Source organism: Colobus angolensis, unplaced genomic scaffold (genome assembly GCF_000951035.1).
Source record: "Colobus angolensis palliatus isolate OR3802 unplaced genomic scaffold, Cang.pa_1.0 Scaffold82, whole genome shotgun sequence".
NCBI lineage: Eukaryota > Metazoa > Chordata > Mammalia > Primates > Cercopithecidae > Colobus > Colobus angolensis.
The window spans coordinates 8,330,986-8,350,328 of record NW_012122043.1 but is presented as its reverse complement, the minus strand read 5'-3'; the positions used below and the strand labels follow the sequence as shown (position 1 = coordinate 8,350,328).

At 49.4% G+C, this 19,343-nt stretch overlaps 1 protein-coding gene across 2 annotated transcripts in view; it reads left to right on the top strand.

Moving 5' to 3' along the window:
- MROH2A (maestro heat-like repeat family member 2A) overlaps positions 1-19,343 on the top strand; it is a 60,080-nt gene that overhangs the window by 21,831 nt on the left and 18,906 nt on the right. For both annotated transcript variants that reach the window (XM_011929632.1, XM_011929631.1), the window contains exons 12-26: positions 2,527-2,603; positions 3,537-3,656; positions 3,962-4,072; positions 6,045-6,192; positions 7,629-7,669; positions 8,232-8,373; positions 8,672-8,724; positions 9,177-9,284; positions 11,685-11,804; positions 11,979-12,101; positions 13,392-13,544; positions 15,361-15,483; positions 16,446-16,525; positions 18,207-18,315; positions 19,119-19,214. In XM_011929632.1, coding sequence (XP_011785022.1) covers positions 2,527-2,603; positions 3,537-3,656; positions 3,962-4,072; positions 6,045-6,192; positions 7,629-7,669; positions 8,232-8,373; positions 8,672-8,724; positions 9,177-9,284; positions 11,685-11,804; positions 11,979-12,101; positions 13,392-13,544; positions 15,361-15,483; positions 16,446-16,525; positions 18,207-18,315; positions 19,119-19,214 — 1,604 coding nt within the window. The remainder of the gene's footprint in view (positions 1-2,526; positions 2,604-3,536; positions 3,657-3,961; positions 4,073-6,044; positions 6,193-7,628; positions 7,670-8,231; positions 8,374-8,671; positions 8,725-9,176; positions 9,285-11,684; positions 11,805-11,978; positions 12,102-13,391; positions 13,545-15,360; positions 15,484-16,445; positions 16,526-18,206; positions 18,316-19,118; positions 19,215-19,343) is intronic.

Below are 19,343 nucleotides of genomic sequence, written 5' to 3'. Positions count from 1 at the left end.
CGGGCGGGGTAGGTAGGGTGGAGAACAAGGGAGGCAATTTTCATTCACGTCCGGGCATTGCCTCTTCCTAGACACTACTGGGTGGGCCAAGAAAGCCAAGGTTCTTGGCTGCTTTTCGTTTTCTAAGCTTTAACCTAATCAGCACTGTGGCTTACCCTCCCCACGCCCAACCTTCTGAGTCGGAATTTCAAATTGTTCACCTGAATCCTCCTCCTAACCTCCAAAGCTCAATCAGCGGCAGGATATAAGGCCAAACTACACCACCTAGGCATCACCTGAAGCCCCGTGGATTCAATGCGCAACCATAGTCTACACATCTGATTCCAATCCCTAAGCCCAAACTCCAAACCTAGCCCTGATATGTAAAGAGAACACCTGTCCCTCACCAAGGCACTAGCTCACACTGTGCCTTTGTGTGAATTTGAAGAAGGCCGCTGTTGGCAGCACGCAGCCCTACAGGTACATAATGGTTAGAAGAGCATGGGCAGCTCCCACTCAACCCTAGAGTCGGGTAGCTTTGTTCAGTGCACAGATTGGGCGACTATATATACAGGGACTTGTGCTGCCATTAAAACTTTCTCTTAAAGAAATGCACATTTAAGCAACAATGAAATCCTTTTTACCTATTCGATGAATAGAGATGATAAAGATAATGGCTAGAGTTCACCTGGTCATTTTTCTGTAAAGACCAGATAGTAAAAATATTTTTGGCTTTGCAGGCCGTATAGTGTCTTTGACAATTACTCAGCTCTACCATTGCAGACCAAAAACAGCTGTGGACTCCTGAGCACGGCTGGTTTTGCAAACTTTATTTACAAAAACAGGCTGTGGGTTATACTTTGCTTATCGCTAGTCTAGGGTGACAAACCACCTGTGATACTTCACGGACAGAGGTGTAAATCAATAAATGATTTGGGGTGCTTAGTTGGATAGGGACCAAAATTTGCACTCAACAATCCAACTTTTTGTCAACTGTCCAAAGGAAATAATTGCCCAAAAGTAATTGGACAAAGGTGCTCGTTAAAACATTGTATTAAAAGCAAAGCGTGAGAAACAGCCTAAATGTTTTTCTGTAGGTAATTTATAGAATAATGGAATATTATGCAGCAATTAAAAGGTTTGCAGTCAATCCACTTTTTTGTGGAAAAGCTGCCCTCTTTATATTAAGTGTAACAATACAACGTGGGGCAGTATTTATAGCATGACCTTAGTGATGTGGAAGAAATCTATGTTCATTTATGCATAAACAGGTCTGGAAGGACACAATCTATTAAAAAGTGGTCATTTTTTATTTTAATTTTGCAATGAACCCATACTATTTTTTTCTTTCAGAGAAATTAGATCTTTTTTTTTTCTTTTTAATTTTATTCCAAGTTCTGGGATACATATGCTGAACATGCAGGTTTGTTACATAGGTATACATGTGCCACGGTGGTTTTCTGCACCCATCAACCCATCATCTAGGTTTTAAGCCCTGCATGCATTATTTGTCCTAATGCTCTCCCTCCCCTTCCCCCAACCCTCTCGCAGGCCCCGGTGTATGATGTTCCTCTCCCTGTGTCCATATGTTCTCACTGTTCAACTCCCACTTATGAGTGAGAACATGCGTTGTTTGGTTTTCTGTTCCTGTGTCAGTTTGCTGAAGATGATGGTTTCCAGCTTAGACTGGATAAAGAAAATGTGGCACATATACGCCATGGAATACTATGCAGCCATATACTAGTTTTATAATCAGAAACAGTTTCTATCTTACAGGTGAAAATCGCATTGTCTCATGCTCACTTAGTACCTGACTGCCGCCTTCTACCTGCTCTCATTTCCTTTTTCTTACTCTGGGGTTGACTTAGTCACCTAACCTTGAGCGCAGTATCATCTTGAATGTCTGACTCCACCTCCATCCACGCCAGCCCTCTCCAGAACCTGCTCATGGCTCTTTCTGGCCCCTCTTAAGCTTCTTCCTTTAGTTGGGTGTGCTGTCACCAGTTGTACAACTAGCAAACACTCCCCCAACCCTTACAGTGTGCCAGACCCTGTGTTAACTCTGTGAGAGAGGCACTGTCATTATCCACACTTTACAGGCGAGGAAACTGAGGCACAGAGGGGTTACGTAATTCACTCTAGGTCACACAGCTGGGATGTGGTGGAGCCAGGATTTGAACCCAGGCTAGGCCTGGTGTCAGGACCCATGCTCTTCCTGGTGGTGCTTTGCAACCTCTGTGTGCCCACTGTGTGCCCACTTCATGCCCAGTGCTCTATCCCAGCTGCAGGGCACCAAAGAGCTCATAGGCAGAGACCTTGCCCTCAAGGAGAGTTTACCTGGGTTCAAATGAGACACACGCAAAGCAGTGGCCAAGGGAAGGAGGTGGCCAGGGAAAGCATGGCCAGGAAGCCTCCTAAGAAAGTGCCCCTGAGCTTGGGGAATGTGGGAGGAGACAGAATGCGAGACCCCGATGTGGGGCGAGCCACCTGATGTCTGATGTCTCCCTGAGCCGCAGCCCTCCAGCCCACCTGGTTTTCCTCCTCCAGAGCCCAGGATGAGTATCAGGGCCATCTACCTGGCTATCCGGGTGGTCAAGAACACCATCTCTGATACCCGGTCCAAGGTAACGGGGCAGAGACCTGGAAAAGGAGGGCACTCGGGACCCTGCCAGGGGAGCAAAGGAAAGTCTGGGCTCTGGGAGGCGGAGGCTTTTGATGGAAAACCCGGTTTTCCATTGGGTCTCGACTGGGGCTGCAGGGTGGCAAGGCCAGTGAAAGCTGAGGTTCCACTCTCGAGACCTCATTCTTTCTAAGGATCTAGAGTTTTCAAGTGGTGTGTCTCAGGCACCACCTTGGACCCCGCAGAGGCCGAGTAAATCCAGCTGCAGCTAGAGTCACTCAGCTGCCAAGGGCTTTGTGAGATCTTTATCGCGTGTGAAAAAAGCAACTAAGAGGCACTCCTCTACCCACTCTCAAAAGGCTGAAAACCACAGTCCCAGGCTCCATGGCAGCCACATCTACCTTGGAGTGGAGCTTGGTTCTGGCCACACTTGGTTCTGGCTGGGGAAGGGAGGTCCAGCGTAGTGAGAGTCTGCACAGCAGTTTTGAGAAATATCAGAGAGGGAATGGAGGAGAATTGGGGCTAGAGGTTTAGGCAGAGCTGTCTTCAGTACCTGGAGGCTGTGGAGGGAAGAGAAAAGGCTCGTTCTGCATCTCCCGCACGTAGTGATTCTCACCAATGGAGCAAGCCCCAGGGAGCCCAGGGTAACAGATGGGCTCCCCACGGCAAGGGCTGCTAGAATGGAGCAGCCTAGGTTGGAAGGGAGGGAGGGAGATTTGTGTCTTTCCAGGGCTCAATGAGGCTCCCAGGTGGGCGTGCTGCGGAGTGGGACCCCTGGATGAGGCAGGGGGAGGTGGGCAGAGTGGGCAGTAATCAGGTAGCCCCTGAGGCCCCTTCTAGCCCAGAGCACCCCCAATTCCTAGCTGTCTACATCACAGGATTGGGTGCTCTGGAGCCCACCCCAACCCCCAGCATGTCCATGGTCCTGTCCCCTCAGGTGAGGATGGCTATTCTCCACATCATTGGGCAGTTGGCTCTCTCTGGCTACCAGGAGAGAATCAAAGGCTGGGGCCTGAAGTACGTGTCTGTGCAGCTGACCTTATCCACCTACAAACTGGTGAGTGGCCGTGATACACAGATCACAGAGCAGCTGGACTTGGAAATGGTTTCCACCGTGCTGAGGGGAGAATGCCACTCAGCATACCTGTGTTGGAACCTGTGTATCCGTTCACGACATGAGTTCATAGACACAGTGAACCTGCAGGTGACAATGTGTGAGGTCCTAGATATATGCACAGCTCTGAGCATTCTGTAGACTCAGTATCTGGGCGTGGAGCCCCTGGGGAGGGAGGAGACCATACCTGAGAACATGGCAAGCCCCTGCCAGGCCACAAATGAGAATCCATTGGTTCTTTCTTCCAGACAAATCGCCAGGATAACTTTTATCAGAGGGACCTGGAGGAGAGGATGGTCCACAAAGTCACCATGGACACTGTGAAGATCATCACCTCTTCTGTCAGTGGGATGACCAACGTGAGTGGTCCCTCCCCCACCCGCACAGTGGGTCACCACGCCAGGCTAGGGGTGAACTACACATGCCCAGAATTCCACATCTTTGCTTCTTCCGTTCCTGCTGTCTGGAGTGGCGAGGGGCCTTCCTCTTCCACTTGCTTGCAATTACTCAAAACCCAGTTCCAAAGCCAGGTCCTTGATGAGAACTTACTCTTCATCTCTGTACCCCTAGAGGCTGGGCAGTGCATGACATCAGTATGGCTGGCAGTATCAATCTGTATCATTTAAGCGAGTACCTGAAATGTGTCCATTACTTTAAGGCCCGTGTGTGTGTGTATGTAGACCAATAATTTTCATGGTTTGATTTTGTAAACATTCATCGAGTTCTTACTCTGTGAAAGACAGGAGAGAGGAGTGTGCAGTAGGAGGACTCAGTATGACTGGAAGAAGTTCACAAACTATGGGAGAAACATGTGTCAACTTTTAATTGCAACAAAATGTGACATAACAATAAGATAGGAAAAATGTACCATGAGAGCATCAAGGAGGGAATGATTTATTCACTAAGTGAGGCTGCAGGCTAGATGAGCCCTGTCCGACAGCTTTTTTTAATTACAGAAATCATCATCATCATCATCATCATCGCTACAGTCCATGTGGCATCCACATATAGCAGGTGTACTCTACTAGGTGTACAGCATGTACAATCTTGTTTAATTATCCCAGCAACTACTCGCACAGAGGGTAGTTGTTATCCTGATTTTGCAGATAAAGAAACTGAGACCCAGAGGGATTCATTAATTTGCTCAAGGCCTCACAGCTGGTAAATGATAGAGCCAGGATTGAAATTCCCTTTGTAATTCACCATGCTGTCTTTATGGGGAAGCCCAGCAGCTGGGAGATTCTAGTCCTGCTGGCTGGAACAGGTTAAGCCATTTACGGGGAAGCCCAGCAGCTGGGAGAGTCTAGCCCTGCTGGCTGGAACAGGTTAAGCCATTTACGGGGAAGCCCAGCAGCTGGGAGATTCTAGCCCTGCTGGTTGGAACAGGTTAAGCCATTTACACAGAAGCACAGGAGCTGGAACAGGTTAAGCCATTGCACCTGATAGTTGGTAGCATAAGAGCCTCACCTTCAACTCCCAGGGGTGGGTGTGGGGTGAAGAGGGATTACAATTAGTTGGGGGTGTTGAAAGGTCACCCAGGGAGAGAGGAGATGGTGGGGTGAAGTTGGAGACACAGCTCCAAGAATCCGTATCAGTCAGGGTTCTCCGGAGAAACAGAACCAGTAGAAGACATATATAGTCTGATTTATTTTAAGGAAGTGACTCATGCAGTTGTGGGGGCTGGCAAGTCTGACACCTGCGTGGCAGGCCAGCAGGCTGGAGACTCAAGCAGGGGCGGATGCTGCAGCCTTGTGGCTGAATATCTTCTTCCTCAGAGAAACCTCAGCGTTTCACTCTTAAGGCGTTTCACCCATCTATGTTATTGAGGATAATCTCTTTTGCGGATTATGCACTTTCGTCACACCTACAAGCTACCTTCATAGCAACACCTAGATTCGTGTTTGACTGAATGGGTACTCTTGCCTAGCCAAGCTGACACACAAAACTGACCGTCATACCAGGCACGCACAACTGGATCATCTGCCCAGTGTGCCCCTCTAGAGTACTTGGGATCAGAGGGAGGACCCTGTATGAGGAGGGTGTGATGGATGTCGGTGTGTATGAGGCTGGCAGCAATAGAAATTGGGCAACAGGGATGCTGGCCCCAGCAGGGACTAGCAGACTGTCTTGCCACATCAGGGTGGGTGACATTTAAATGCCCCTGACAAAGACTGGGGTTGGCGGTGGAGCCAGTTCAGGGCTGAGACTGTCAGGGGACATCTCTGGGGAAGTGGGGATGGGGCTGGAACCATGGCAGAGCCTGACTGTTCTCCTTAGAGGCCCAGGGCTTGGGCTAATTCTGAGCCCCTTTCTCTCCCACCCCCACCCCAGGAGTTTTGGGTGAGGCTCCTGTGCTACATCATGGAGACAGACTACATGGAAGCTTTGACTCCTATCTGTATCAGCCTCACAAACCTGGCAGAACACCAGCTCCATGGCCAGGATGTGGATGTCAGCATGGCTGGCAAGAGCAGGCAAGGTGGGCAAAGTTCCTGTGCCAGCTGGTTGGATTGGGCAGGTGGGCTGGCTCCTTGTCTGGGAATGCCCACCTCTCTCCACATTCCTCCCACCCTCATTCCCCCTTCTGGAAGCATCCAAGTCCAAATTAATACTATTAATGCCTACCTGGATATTAATGCCTACCTGATCACATCTAGGACATGTTAGAATTGCATAAACTTCCTTCTGAGTAGTTCACTCCTCATGTCCTGTCCCCTCAGCCTACACCCCTGGTCCAGATCCCATCCTTGGGAGCTCCTGGCCCAGCCTTTCTCATGCATGACCTTACTGGGCCTCTGCTCTGTCTGGCTTCTCTGAGCCAGCTAGAGTAACTATAGGCACCCCGTCCTCTGTAGACTACCCTCACTGTGGTCCACTCAGAGTGGGGACTGTTAACACCAGGCTCCCAAAACAGCTATGCCCACCTACCATGCTTGCTCCTGTCCCCTTTCCTCCCATCTCTGGTCCCAAGGGCGTGACTGGTGACGGAGGTGACTGATGGGGTCCTTTAGGATCTAGGGCTAGCAAAGGGCAGAGTCTGCTTTCTTACTTTGATTTAAACAAGCCAGTCAGGCGATCCTCTGAGGTCTTCCTCATGCCCCTCTCACTGTTTTTTTTTTTGAGACGGAGTCTCGCTCTGCCACCCAGACTGGAGTGCAGTGGCCCGATCTCAGCTCACTGCAAGCTCCGCCTCCCGGGTTTACGCCATTCTCCTGCCTCAGCCTCCCGAGTAGCTGGGAGTACAGGCGCCCGCCACCTCGCCCGGCTAGTTTTTTGTATTTTTTAGTGGAGACGGGGTTTCACCATGTTAACCAGGATGGTCTCGATCTCCTGACCTCGTGATCCGCCCGTCTCGGCTTCCCAAAGTGCTGGGATTACAGGCTTGAGCCACCGCGCCCGGCTGCCCCTCTCATTCTTGACTCCGGTTGAGTCCTCTCTAGGGCCCCTGCACTTGCACCTTCTCAGCAGGCCTAGCCTTGCCTTTGTCCTTTTGTTTGTGCGCTGTTGGTTTGCTTTTCATGGGCTCATTGGCTCCCGAAGCCTGTGGAGAGAGTCAGGAGTGGGTAGAAGGGCAGTGTCTAATTACTCTTGGCTCAGCAGAGGACAGGTTCACGGTAGGAGACAAAACATTGTCATGGTAAGCCCTGGTATCACTACAAAATGTGCATGACCTGAAAAGAGCATCTTCTAAACCTCAACGCGTTAGCACGATTCTCTCCTCTTCCCAGGATAAGTGAAATGTAGTGATATTCTTAGAAAATTCCCTGTGCCAACCCATTCTCCATTCTGGGGGTTTGGGGAACAAGATCATGTTGGGGAGGCACCTTCTAGGGTAAAGTTCCTAGATGGGGACACAGGAGCATGTCCTGGTACAAGCGAGGAAGGCTCAGCTGGGGTTGCATTTCCTTCAATCAGTGGACCTGCCTGCACCTCAGAAGCTGCTGGCCCGTCTCCTGGTGAGTGGCTGACCTGCATCATGCCCTGGCCTGGCAAGGCCATGCCCTGTGGCACCTCTTCCTTAAGCTCCTAATTCCCAGAGCCCCAGGGGTAGGAGGAAGCTGGGGTGCAATGATGGAGTTTGATATTTGGCAGGACAGATCATTCCATGTCCCTGTCATTCCTCTCAAGTTTGGTAGAGGCAGTGCACTTGTAATAACTGGGGAGCTGGCCTGGACCTGCTTTTAGATTCCTCTGCCCAAAGCATCCCCATGACACCTCCAATGCCTGCCTACCCCTGGAGGTTGGCTCAGTCCAGGACCCATGAGTTCTCCTCTTTACGTTAACTGTGGACCCTCATCCATATTACACTGAAGCCTGGGGTGGGGAGGGAGCCCAGGTCTGGTCCCCATCCCCCCTCCTTCCTGCAGTGTCCTCTGCAGGTGCACTCTCTGTTTGAAATCCCTATTTGAAAACCACCCATCCTGTCCAGTTCCTCCCTTTAAAAATGAGGACAACGAGCTCCAAGACAGGGAGCGAGGTGCTCGGGTGCTACTTCACTAGAGTCTTGGTGCCCTCCAGGTGCTGATGTCATCACCTTACAAGGGGGAGGGTCGTGGGATAGCCATGCTCAACCTCTTGAGGACCCTGAGCCAGAGCATCGCACCCTCCATGGCCAACATGTGGGAGCTGGAGATTCCGCTACTGGTCCGGTACCTGGAAGGTGAGGTGCCTGGGGAGCCCATCCCAAGCCAACCCTCCAATCCGTGTACATGCTGGGGTTCTGATCACATGAGTTGAATAACAAGAGCTGAGGCTCACAGTCAACCCACACAGCCCACGTTTGTCCTGAGAACTAGTTGAGCAGCTTGGGAAGGTGAGGAGGGCACTGCAACGTGTGATGGGTTCACCCATGGAGGGCCTCAAATGCCACGCTAAGGAGGCATAGAGGGCCTCGAATACCAGGCTTAGGGGAGCAGTGGAAGAAAGTGGTATGTGTGACCATGCATGTGTTCCTGCAGAACATACTGAGTTCACTTGGGATCAGAAAGCCTGGGAAGACAAGCTGATTCAGGTAAAGGGGTAACAAGTTTGCTGAGGCCTGGGAGAAGGAGAAAGATGGGAGCAGATGGAAAGGCATTTGGTGGGCTGGGCACGTGAGGAGTTTGGAAGCCCCTAAAGGACATGTTCTCCTTCTGTCAGAGAAGACTTGGGTCAAAGTCTATAGCTGTGTCTATCCCCAGGGGAAAACTGAGAGAACCTTCCATCCCAAGAGCCAGGTGCCCAGGAAGGGAGCAGGGAGTGACGCCCCTTCTGTTAGCCCCCAGAGCCACAGCCATTCCTCAGACCCACAGAACATTATTAGCACTGGATCAGGGATCTATGGACTTCGTGATCTGGAGATGTAGGCAAGGGAGGCGAGAGAGGGCAAGTCACTACTCAAGGTCACGTAGCATTCCCAGAGCCCAGGCAAGAACAGGGATGAAGGCCTTTGCCCCTTCCCACCAATGTCTTGTGCCTCCCCAGTTTCTGCGAAACTCCCTCAAGAAGACCCGGGGGTCTACCTGGAGCCTGCGTTTGAGCAAAGAGCTGAACAACCAGATTGCGAGCTTTGACAGCCCCTCTCTGGAGAAGGTTTGTCTTCACAGGGGCAGGAGAGTTTGGACAGGCAGGAGATTCCAGGGATGATGGAGTGGAGAGGATCACACTGTGTGTGTGAGATCAGCTGGACCTGTGGCTGTTTACATGGTCCTGGGAGGAGAGGAGGGTGGTCTATATTGGTGGTTTTAGTTTTGTTTTTGGTTTGTTTTTTTTTGTTTTGTTTTGTTGATCCTCCAGATTCTGATTAGCAATCACATGTGTATATTTCTTTGTAAACACAAAACTATACCACATTGCTACAAAACTCTAAAACATTGTTGAAAGAAATCAGTGAGGGTCTCAATAAGTAGAAAGCACCCCATGTTCATGGATTGAAAGATGCTATAGTTCAAATGGCGATTCTCTCCAAGTTTATCTTCAGTTTTAGCATGAACCCTATCACAATCCAAGCTGGTTCTTTTTTTTTTTCCAGAGACTGACAAATTAATCCTAAAATTTATATGGAAATACCAGGGGCTCTAAATAGCCAGCATAATTATGATGAAAAGAAGAATAAAGTTGGAGGACTCAAACTTCTCAATTTCAACTTCTTACACAACTGCAGTAAAACTCCTTACACAATTGCAGTAAACAAGATAGTGAGATACTGGCATAAGGATAGACATACAGATTGATAAAATAGAATTGAGAGTCCAGAAATAAACTCTCACATTTATGGTTAATTTATTTTCAAGAAGGGTGCCAAGACAATTGGGAAAGAATAGTTTTTTTTTTTCAACAAATGGTGCTGGGATAACTAGAAATCCACATGCAAAAGAATGAAATTGGATACTTTCCTCACACCATACATAAAGCTAAATCAAATGAATCACAGACCTAAATAAAAGAACTAAAATTATAAAATTCTAGAAAAACACAGGATAAATCTTGTGACCTTGGGTTAGGCAAAACCTTAGAGATGACACCAAAAAGCAAAAGTGACACAAATAAATAAATTGGATATCATGAAAATTAAAACCTCTTGTGCTAAAAATAATACAATAAAGTGAAAAAAGCACATTAAAGAAGAATATGTTCTTCCGTAACAGATCAAAGACTTAAGTGTACAAAATAAAATAGAACCATGGAACAACTAGAATATATTGATGAATATTTTTGTAATCTTAATGTGAAATAGCCTTTATATGCTTGCAAAGAAACCAAGAAAGAGAAAAGAGGTAAACTTTACAGATATTAACATTTTTTTTGTGTGCTTCTACTACTTCCTGTTTGTCTTCTCATCTCCAAAAACAAAAATATTTACTTTATGGAGTCATGGTGAGGATTTAATGAACTATGGATGGTTGTTCTTATCATGTCTCCAAATATAAAACAAAATTCTTACAAATAGAAAAAACCCACCAAAAAATGGGAAAAAGAATATAGCCAGAAATGGAAAGATTTATAAAGAATCATGAGAATATGAAAAGATGATTGGCACAACTAATAATCAAAGAAACACATCATAGTGAGAATGTTCCACTTCTCACTGATCATGACCTATGTTGGGGAGTAGGTGGAGAAGTTGGTGCACTTAGATTTGTTGGCGGGAGTGTAAATTGGTTCAACTTACACAGGAGTTGAACAAATTTACACTTCCCCCTTTAACACATATAACATGCCTGCCCTTATATAGCCTGACCTCCCAGAATAACCTGAACATTTATTTCATTTAATTATTTTTTAACTGTTTATTTCCATAGGTTTTTGGGGAACAGGTGGTCTTTGGTTACATGAATAACTGGGGATTTGCAAGATTTTGGTGCATGCATCACCCAAGCAGTATATGCTGCACCCAATTTGTAGTCTTTTATCCCCCACCCCCTTCTTACCCTTTCCCCCTGAGTCTCCAAAGTCCATTGTATCATTCTTATGCCTTTGCATCCTCATAGCTTAGCTCCCACTTATGAGTGAGAATATATGAAATTTGGTTTTCCATTCTTAAGTTACTTAGAATAATAGTCTCCAATCTCATCCAGGTTACTGCAAATGCCAGTAATTCATTCTTTTTGAGTTCAAGCGATTCTCCTGCTTCTACCTTCCAAGTAGCTGGGACTACAGGTGCATGGCTGAGTAGTATTCATATATATGAATATATAAATATATATGAATATGAACATATATGTAAATATATATGTAAATATATATGAATATATATGTGTGTATATATATATCATAGTTTCTTTATCTCCTTGTTGATTGATGGGCATTTGGGCTGGTTCCACATTTTTGCAATTGTGAATTGTGCTGCTATAAACGTGTGCAAGTATCTTCTGCACATGTTTAAAAAATTGAAGAATGTGAAGTCAACTGTCTACAACAGCACCCCCTGAAGGCTGGCTGTAGGGAGGCCTGAGCTCCTTCCTCGCTCCTTCCTCCCTTCTGCCTCTCCAGGGCTTTCTGTACCGGGCCTTGGGCTTCACCTTGGCCACAGGCCTGGAGGCCAGCAAGGTGGAGGTCCTGCTGTTGGAGCTGCTGTACAAGACGGACTACAGCAATGACTTCGACAGCGAGGTGAGGGTGCCTGCAGCCCCCTCCTGTCCACCAGATGCCTCTGGACCCTTGGGGACACGCGTGTTCATGTGGCTGCATGCATTTTGTGGGTGTGTGCCTTGCATGTGTGTGGAGGGGATCCTCCTCTGCCCACTGGCCCCTGCCCTCACCCTGGCTGGCTGGGTCTCCCTGCAGGGTGTGATTCTGTGCTTTGGCCTGTGTGCCCGGGGCCAGGTAAAAACGGTGCTGAATGTGCTTCATGACTTCGAGGAGAGGATCCAGGAGTCAGAGCAGTCCTGGCAGATCAGTGCTTGGCGGGTAAGGCACCTTCCCTCAACAACTGGGTCTTGGGATCTCTTCGCACAGTGCTCTGGGCACTGACCCAAGGTCCTTTCTAGATCTTAGTAGGAAACTTGCCTCCCACAGGGTCTCCTGTCACCACAATGGCTGAGACATTTAGTCTGAGGCCTCCTGGACAGAGCTTTTGCTATTGAATCATCTTAAAAATGCAGGGTGGGCCTTTCCAGGACCCAGATAACTGTCACGGAGTCCCAGCCCCTTGCTACTCATGGTGGGGTTCTCAGACTGGCAGTGGGGGCTCCCTGGGTGCTGATTGGAAACACAGAGTCCCATGCCCCACCCAGACCCACAGGATCTGAAGAAGCTGTTCAGGTAGTGCTCCGTGGGTGCCTGGCACTGGGAGCTCTGCCTCAGTGAATGGGCGGTGCTGGGATGGAGGGGCTCTAACCCACCGTTGCAGGGTGAGAACACTGAAGCTTGTCCATAGGCATGCGGCTGGTTCACTGGTGAAGCCAGGATTTGGACCCAGACAGCCCATGGCCCCATCCTCTGGAGGCTGCCCCTCCCTGCCACAGGAGATGGTCCCCCCAGCTGGCTGAGCTCCTAGTGGGAAACCATCTGAAACCATCACCCATGCCTCAGGCTTTGCCCTTGACCTGGAATCCTTGCCCTGGGGTCTGGTTGTTTGGATGTAGAGAATCGAGAGTGTCCCAGGGAGTGTCCCAGGCTTCTTGCCAGGTTTTCTGCAAAGAGGACCTGACACCTGGATTTCTACTCAGTCTGGCAGGGCACCGGGGCCTCTGCTTCCCATCCACAGTGGGTTTGGTGGCCTCTACCATCTCCTCCCACTCAGAGATTGTTCTGAGGATGTGCGCACCGCGAGGGCAAGGTGGAGGCTGTCGGTTCCTGAGGATGTGCGCACCGCGAGGGCAAGGTGGAGGCTGTCGGTTCCTGCTGGATCTCCAGCCTCATGTGTGCCTGGCCCATAGCTGGTGCCTGGTAGCTGAAGGTATGAGATGTGCAAGCAGCCTCTGTTTAGGCTGCTCTGGGCGTTTATGGCCCTGGTTTGGCTTGCTCACTACTGCATGCCCAGTGCCTGGTGTCTAGTAGATGCTCAATAAAGATGCATTGAGTGAATGAATGTTATGCATGAAAAAATGATGAGCATTTCATGCACCCGGAAAACAGTCAGGTGAAGCACCGCCAGCTGACTTGATGGATCCTTTGGTCGTGTGGCCAGAGACCATCACCTGCATCTGGAGCAGCCCCTGCCGCCCCCAGTGGTTCTTTTTCTTTTTGGCCTTGTAGAAGGACCACCCCTGGAGGCGGGAGACAGTGAAAAGTGCCCTCATGGTGATGTATAGCTGCGTGGCCTCCTACTGCCACCCCCAGTTGCTCCTCAACCTCGTGGACAGCCCCATCACTGCTAAGATCATTCACCATTATGTCAGCAGCTGCCAGGTAGCCCCATCTGCTGCCTGGGGGGATGTCTTCTGGACCAGGCTGGTGGGGAGTAGTCTTCTGCCACTCTCTGGGCACCTGCATCCCTACCCAGGGGACATCCAGGCATCCTACCTGATGCCCAGCACGTGGGAAGCCCATTGCCCAAATGTGCTGTTCTCTGTGCTTTGGTGTCATGCATAGGGGGTGGGGGGTGAGGATAGCCCCTCTTCCAGAGTGCTGGTGGGGTCCCCAGAAGCCACAAGATGAGCCCCACCTCTTCCCAGCCTTTCCCACTCCCTCTGCCGTTGCCTCTGGCCCTCCCTGACACTGACCCAGACCCTTTCATAAGGAACAAGAGGTGGGGTTGCCTTCAAAGACATGCAAAGGGACTGGCTATTTTATTTTATTTATTTTTTGAGACGGAGTCTCACTGTGTCGCCCAGGCTGGAGTGCAGTGGCGCGATCTCGGCTCACTGCAAGCTCCGCCTCCCGGGTTCACGCCATTCTCCCGCCTCAGTCTCCGAGTAGCTGGGACTACAGGTGTCCGCCACCACGCCTGGCTAGTTTTTTGTATTTTTAGTGGAGACGGGGTTTCACCATGTTAGCCAGGATGGTCTTGATCTCCTGACCTCGTGATCCACCTGCCTCGGCCTCCCAAAGTGCTGGGATTACAGGCGTGAGCCACCATGCCTGGCCGGACTGGCTATTTTCTTGGAATGGCAAGGAGGGGAAAACACAGAGAATAAAGCAAAAATTGTTTTTATTTTTTAAAACTGCGGCAAAATACACATAACATAAAGTTTACCATCATAACCATTTTTAAGAATGTGTATAGTTCAATGGCATGAGGTACATTCACGTTGTTGTGCAACTGTCACCGCCATCTGTCTCCAGAATTCTTCATTTTGCAAAACCAAAATCCTATATCCATTCAACGCCAACTCTCCATTCCCTTCTCCCCCCAGCCCTGGCAACCACCTTTACTCTTTCTGTCTGTGTGGCTTTGACTAGTCCAGGTACCTCATCTAAGTGCAATCATATGATAGTTGTCCTTGTATGTCTGGCTTATTTTGTTTATCATAATGTTCTCAAGGTTCATCCATGTAAAAGCAAGCATTTTCTCAATAACCTCTCCTGCCTCTATGGTGACACGTAGGGCTCAGGGCCCCTGGTCACTGAAGGTGGCCCCTTAGCTGCTTTGCTGCCCTCAGGAGGCTTGGGAAGGTGGCATCTTCCGTAGTGTATTAGTTCGTTTTAATGCTGCTGCTAAAGGCACACCTGAAACTGGGAACAAAAAGAGGTTTACTTGGACTTAGAGTTCCACATGACTAGGGTGGCCTCAGAATCACGGTGGGAGACAAAAGGCACTTCTTACATGGCAGCAGCAAGAGAAAAATGAGGAAGAAGCCAAAGTGGAAACCCCTGAAAAGCCCATCAGATCTTGTGAGACTTCTTTACTATCATGAGAAGAGCGTGGGAGAGACCGGCCCCCATGATTCAATTACCTCCCCCGGGTCCCTCCCACAATACATGGGAATTCTGGGAGATACAATTCAAGTTGAGATTTGAATGGGGACACAGCCAAACTATATCACGTGTGGACACAGGTGCTGCACCTCACCTCGGATCCCCGCCACGTGCCTGTGGCCCTGCCATGTGGCAGGTGCTCCATTCATGTGGTCAAAGGACAGAGTGAGGCCGCCCATCTCTCAGAGCATTCAACATTGAACCCTTTCTTCTGAGCAGAGGGAGTCCAGGAGCAGAGGCTGCATCTTGGATTCTTCTGGGGCTGCTCACAAACGTTCTCTCCCTCCTTTCCCCCTTCTGGGCTCAGGACATCTGTCTCAAAATGGCCTTCATGAAGAGTGTTGTGCAGGTTACCAAGGCCATCAACAATATCAAGGACCTGGAGGACTTTCACTTTGCCCAGAAGACGACTCTTACCAGCATCATAGTGGTAAGCTGGATGAGGCACCTCCTTGGTCCTGGTCCTGGTTTTGGGGTCTAACTCCCTGTGGTGAGAGGTTTTCAAAGTTCCCAAGGGTATCTGCAGAGCTCTCCGAAGCCCTTCCCTGTCTTGGCTCTGCTTTGACCTAACTGTAGGAGTTCTGAGAATGATTTTTGTATCTGATAAAGGGTTTCACAGCCAGTCAGCTGTTTGGAAACAGGGTGGCAGATTCTGGCTGTCTTGGGTCCTGCAGTGCCCAGGGCAGCTGGTTCAGGCCTGATAGACAGAGATTCCCTGGGCTGGCTTAGCTGTAGCTTCCCCGTGTCTCCGTGGGAGGGCCTTAGGGGCAGGGATCTGCTGGAAGCAGGACTTAGAGTGAAGCCCTGAAGGATGCACAGAAGGATGTAAGACAAAGAACATGTCCACTGTCCAAAGGTTGATGGAGCCTGTGGGGCCGCCGATGTCCTTTGTCCCCAGGCCCCCCTACTCATGTCATTGCCAATGCCTTGGCCCCTCAAAGCTGCTTGGGTTGTGCTGGAAGTGGCCCTTGAGGGACATGAGATTGGGTGGAACAGAAGGCAATGAGGAGGAAATGGGATTTATTTGGCTCTCACTGGCCAGGAGCTTTGGATCTGTACTTTCACGCTAGCCTGGAACAGCCCTGTAAAATGGGTCTCCAGGTCCTGTTTTACAGAGAAGGGAACTTGGGCTCAGGCAGAGGAAGTGCTGGCCCAGGGGCACACAGCAAGTAGATGAGCAACCCGAGCTAGGAGCCCAGAACCACTTTGGGCCCTACTCCCTCTCTGCTGCCTCCCCTAAGATGCCAAAAGCCAAATGGCCCTAAAAAGAACGAAAGAGATGTGGGGTGTTAGACGCTTTGGGAAGTGCCAGGTCTTTCTCATGCTGACACTGGCGAGTGCTACTGCCATCATGGTCACCAAAAGCTACCACCCCCTGCTTATGTTGGGCAGGCGGTCATTGAGGCAGAACCGACTGACAACCTGGTTTCTCCAGTGCGAGCCTTGGCGATGGAGGCCCTCTCACACCTGAGGTGAGCTGGGCCCCCACCCACACCCCATCCCAAGGGGTGGGGAAAAGTTCAAGACCATTCCTTGGTGCTCCTTCGGGGGTTGTGCCTCCTCTTTCCTCTCCTGCCTCTGTAGCAGGAGTCTCAGTTGGTGGCTCCCCAGGGCAATGGGCCAGCCTAGAAGATGGGGGTCAGCCTCAGCCACTCCTTTCGATAATTCTCAGCAGGATTTCAAGTTGGATTTATGGCATGTGGGTGGGCTGCTCTTCCATTGATTGGGGATATTTTGAGCAAAATAACAGTGATAACACTGAAGAGCATTGCAGGCATCCTTCAAGATGAGTCAGGCTTAGTCAGTGAGTTGAAGGGCTCAGTCAACTATTTGTTGATACCATTGGTACAAAATGATCTAAAGCCCCAAGACTTGCCTTCCTGGAGATGCCAATCCACTGGTGGGGAAGGGGGAAGGGGAAGAAGTTATGGATTTATAAAATTAGTATTTAAAGAGGTGGGCTCATCTCTAAGAATACCTCCTCTATAGGGGAAGATTCATTACTTAGGCTCACAGCAGAACTATCTGATGCTTTAAGCTGCATCAAACAGGGAGATTTTAAAATAAATGTCATGAACATCAACTAAGCACAATTATATGCTGAGTATTGAAGGGACACAGATACGTAAGACCTAGTCCAGCCTTTTAAGGACTTAGAGATAAGACAGACACATACAAACAGACTTATAGGTGAACGCCGACTAATAGGACTGTGTTTGCAGATAAACCCCACACACATCAACAAAAAACATCTGAGCACAAAAAAAAGGGGCTACTAACAAAATGCAACTCAGTTTTACAAAAGGAGCTATCAAAAGGCTTGGTGCAGAGTTGGCATTTGGCTTTTGACCCAGGCTTGGGCAGATGCCTGGACTTGGGTCTTCCTAGGAGAGTGCAATACAAGACACTTGGGGGGAACAGGAGTTTAAAGTAGGATGGTGGCTCTCAACTCTGGGGGCACAATAGAACTCATGGGGAACTTTTAGCAGTATGGATATCCAGGTCCCACTCCAGATCCTGGGGCTTGGACATGGTCCCTGGAGGTCCTTAAAAAATCCTCGAGGTGTCTTTAATATGCATCAAGCTTGAGAATTATTGATGAAGGGGCTAGGAGAATGAGCTAGCATGCACCAATCGCTAGCAACTACCTCTAGAGGGTTTATTAAAACACAGGTGGCTGCAGTCCACCCCTAGAATTTTTGATTCAGCAGATCTTGGTTGGGGCCATAGAATTTGTGTTTCTCATAAACTCCAAGATGAAGCTGCTGCTGCCGCGATGATGGTGGTCCAAGCATTATCCATGAAAGCCCCTGGACTAGCACCAGCCTGGGAGGTCAGATTCCATGGTTGTAGTTGGCAAGGAGCAATGGAATGTTTCTGAGCAGATTAACAGGCTTAGAGTAGGCAATAGCAGATAGGAGAGATGGCCTTGAACCCCTGCATCTCCCCTTCAATCACAGGCAAGAGTCACTGGACACTGGTTACTGGTCAGAGCCAGGGCCCCTGGGGAGGGATGCTTGCCAGAGCCTCCAACTGGAGAAGTCGGCCTCTTCCTCTTCTAAGACATGTTTCTGTGTCCAGATTGGGCAGTGGGGCAGCAGAAGCTCAACTCCCCAGTGACTCTTCCTCTCTTGTCACTGCTTCTTTCCCCAGCAAGCTGAAGCCTTTCCACTCCACAGAAGAAAACAGTGAGCTAATGGATATCAGCATACATTCTGTGATTTCTCTCCAACTGCCAGGAGAGGACAATGAGTCCATTAAGGTAGGTGCCTCTGGGATGCCTCATTTGCTGGGTCAGGACCTGGAAGTTAACATTAACATGGGCCATGCTGAGAGTCCACCTTCCTGAACTACCCTCGAGTGTTTAGAAGCAGCAGAGTGTAGCGAACTCTATCAGCAAATGTAAGGTAATGCTAGCTGTTGAAACAGATAAACCCTGAAATCTTAGTGGATTAACAACATAAAAGTTTATTTATTACCCAAGTCAAGTCAAGCCCAATTGTCAATGGGATTGGAAATGGAGCTGCTTTGTGCAATTATTCAGGAACCCAGGCTGGCAGAGACCTCCTGCCTATCCTCAGTGCATGAATCCCAAGGTCCCAATCAATGGGTATTGATACCCAGCCTAGAGAGAAGGAAGAGAAAGTCTAGGGAAGGCTTGAGAGCCATTTTGCCCTCCTTCTGTTGGCTGAAACACAGTCACATGGCTCTACCCATGCAAGGAGTCCTGGGAAATGTAGTCCCTGACGGGATGGCTGTTTCCCTGACAACACTGGAAAAGGAGAAGGAATCTTCTGTGGACAGGTAGCCATCCCTGCCTCAAGGGACTGGCCCTGGATGAAGAATCAGAACTGGGTACCAGGAGTTCAGTATCCTGCTTTGTAAAGTGAATTCCTCTTAAATGGTTGTCTTGTACTTCACTAGAGAAAATGAGTGTCAAGAGCTCAGACTGAGCAGAAGTTAGTGGATGACTGCCAGACCCCTCCCTGGCATGGACTCCCTGCAGGGAGGGGGGTTGTGGGTGCCCCTCATTGCCACCTATCTCTCTCTCCCTCTTGGCTGTAGACCCTGTATGCAAATGCCCTGAGCTCCCTGGAGCGGCTGATGGAGAGCCTCCTGCAGAGGCAGCTGGACCCCAGGGGGCTGCAGGAGATGGTGCAGGTAAGTTGCCTGGTAGCAGGCCAGAGCCAGGGATAGCCACTCCTCCCCAGCAGCTGGCCTGAGGGCCAGACTGTGGGGAACAGGGGAGTGCATGAAACATTGTTTTAGTGATTTCATTTTTATAAAATT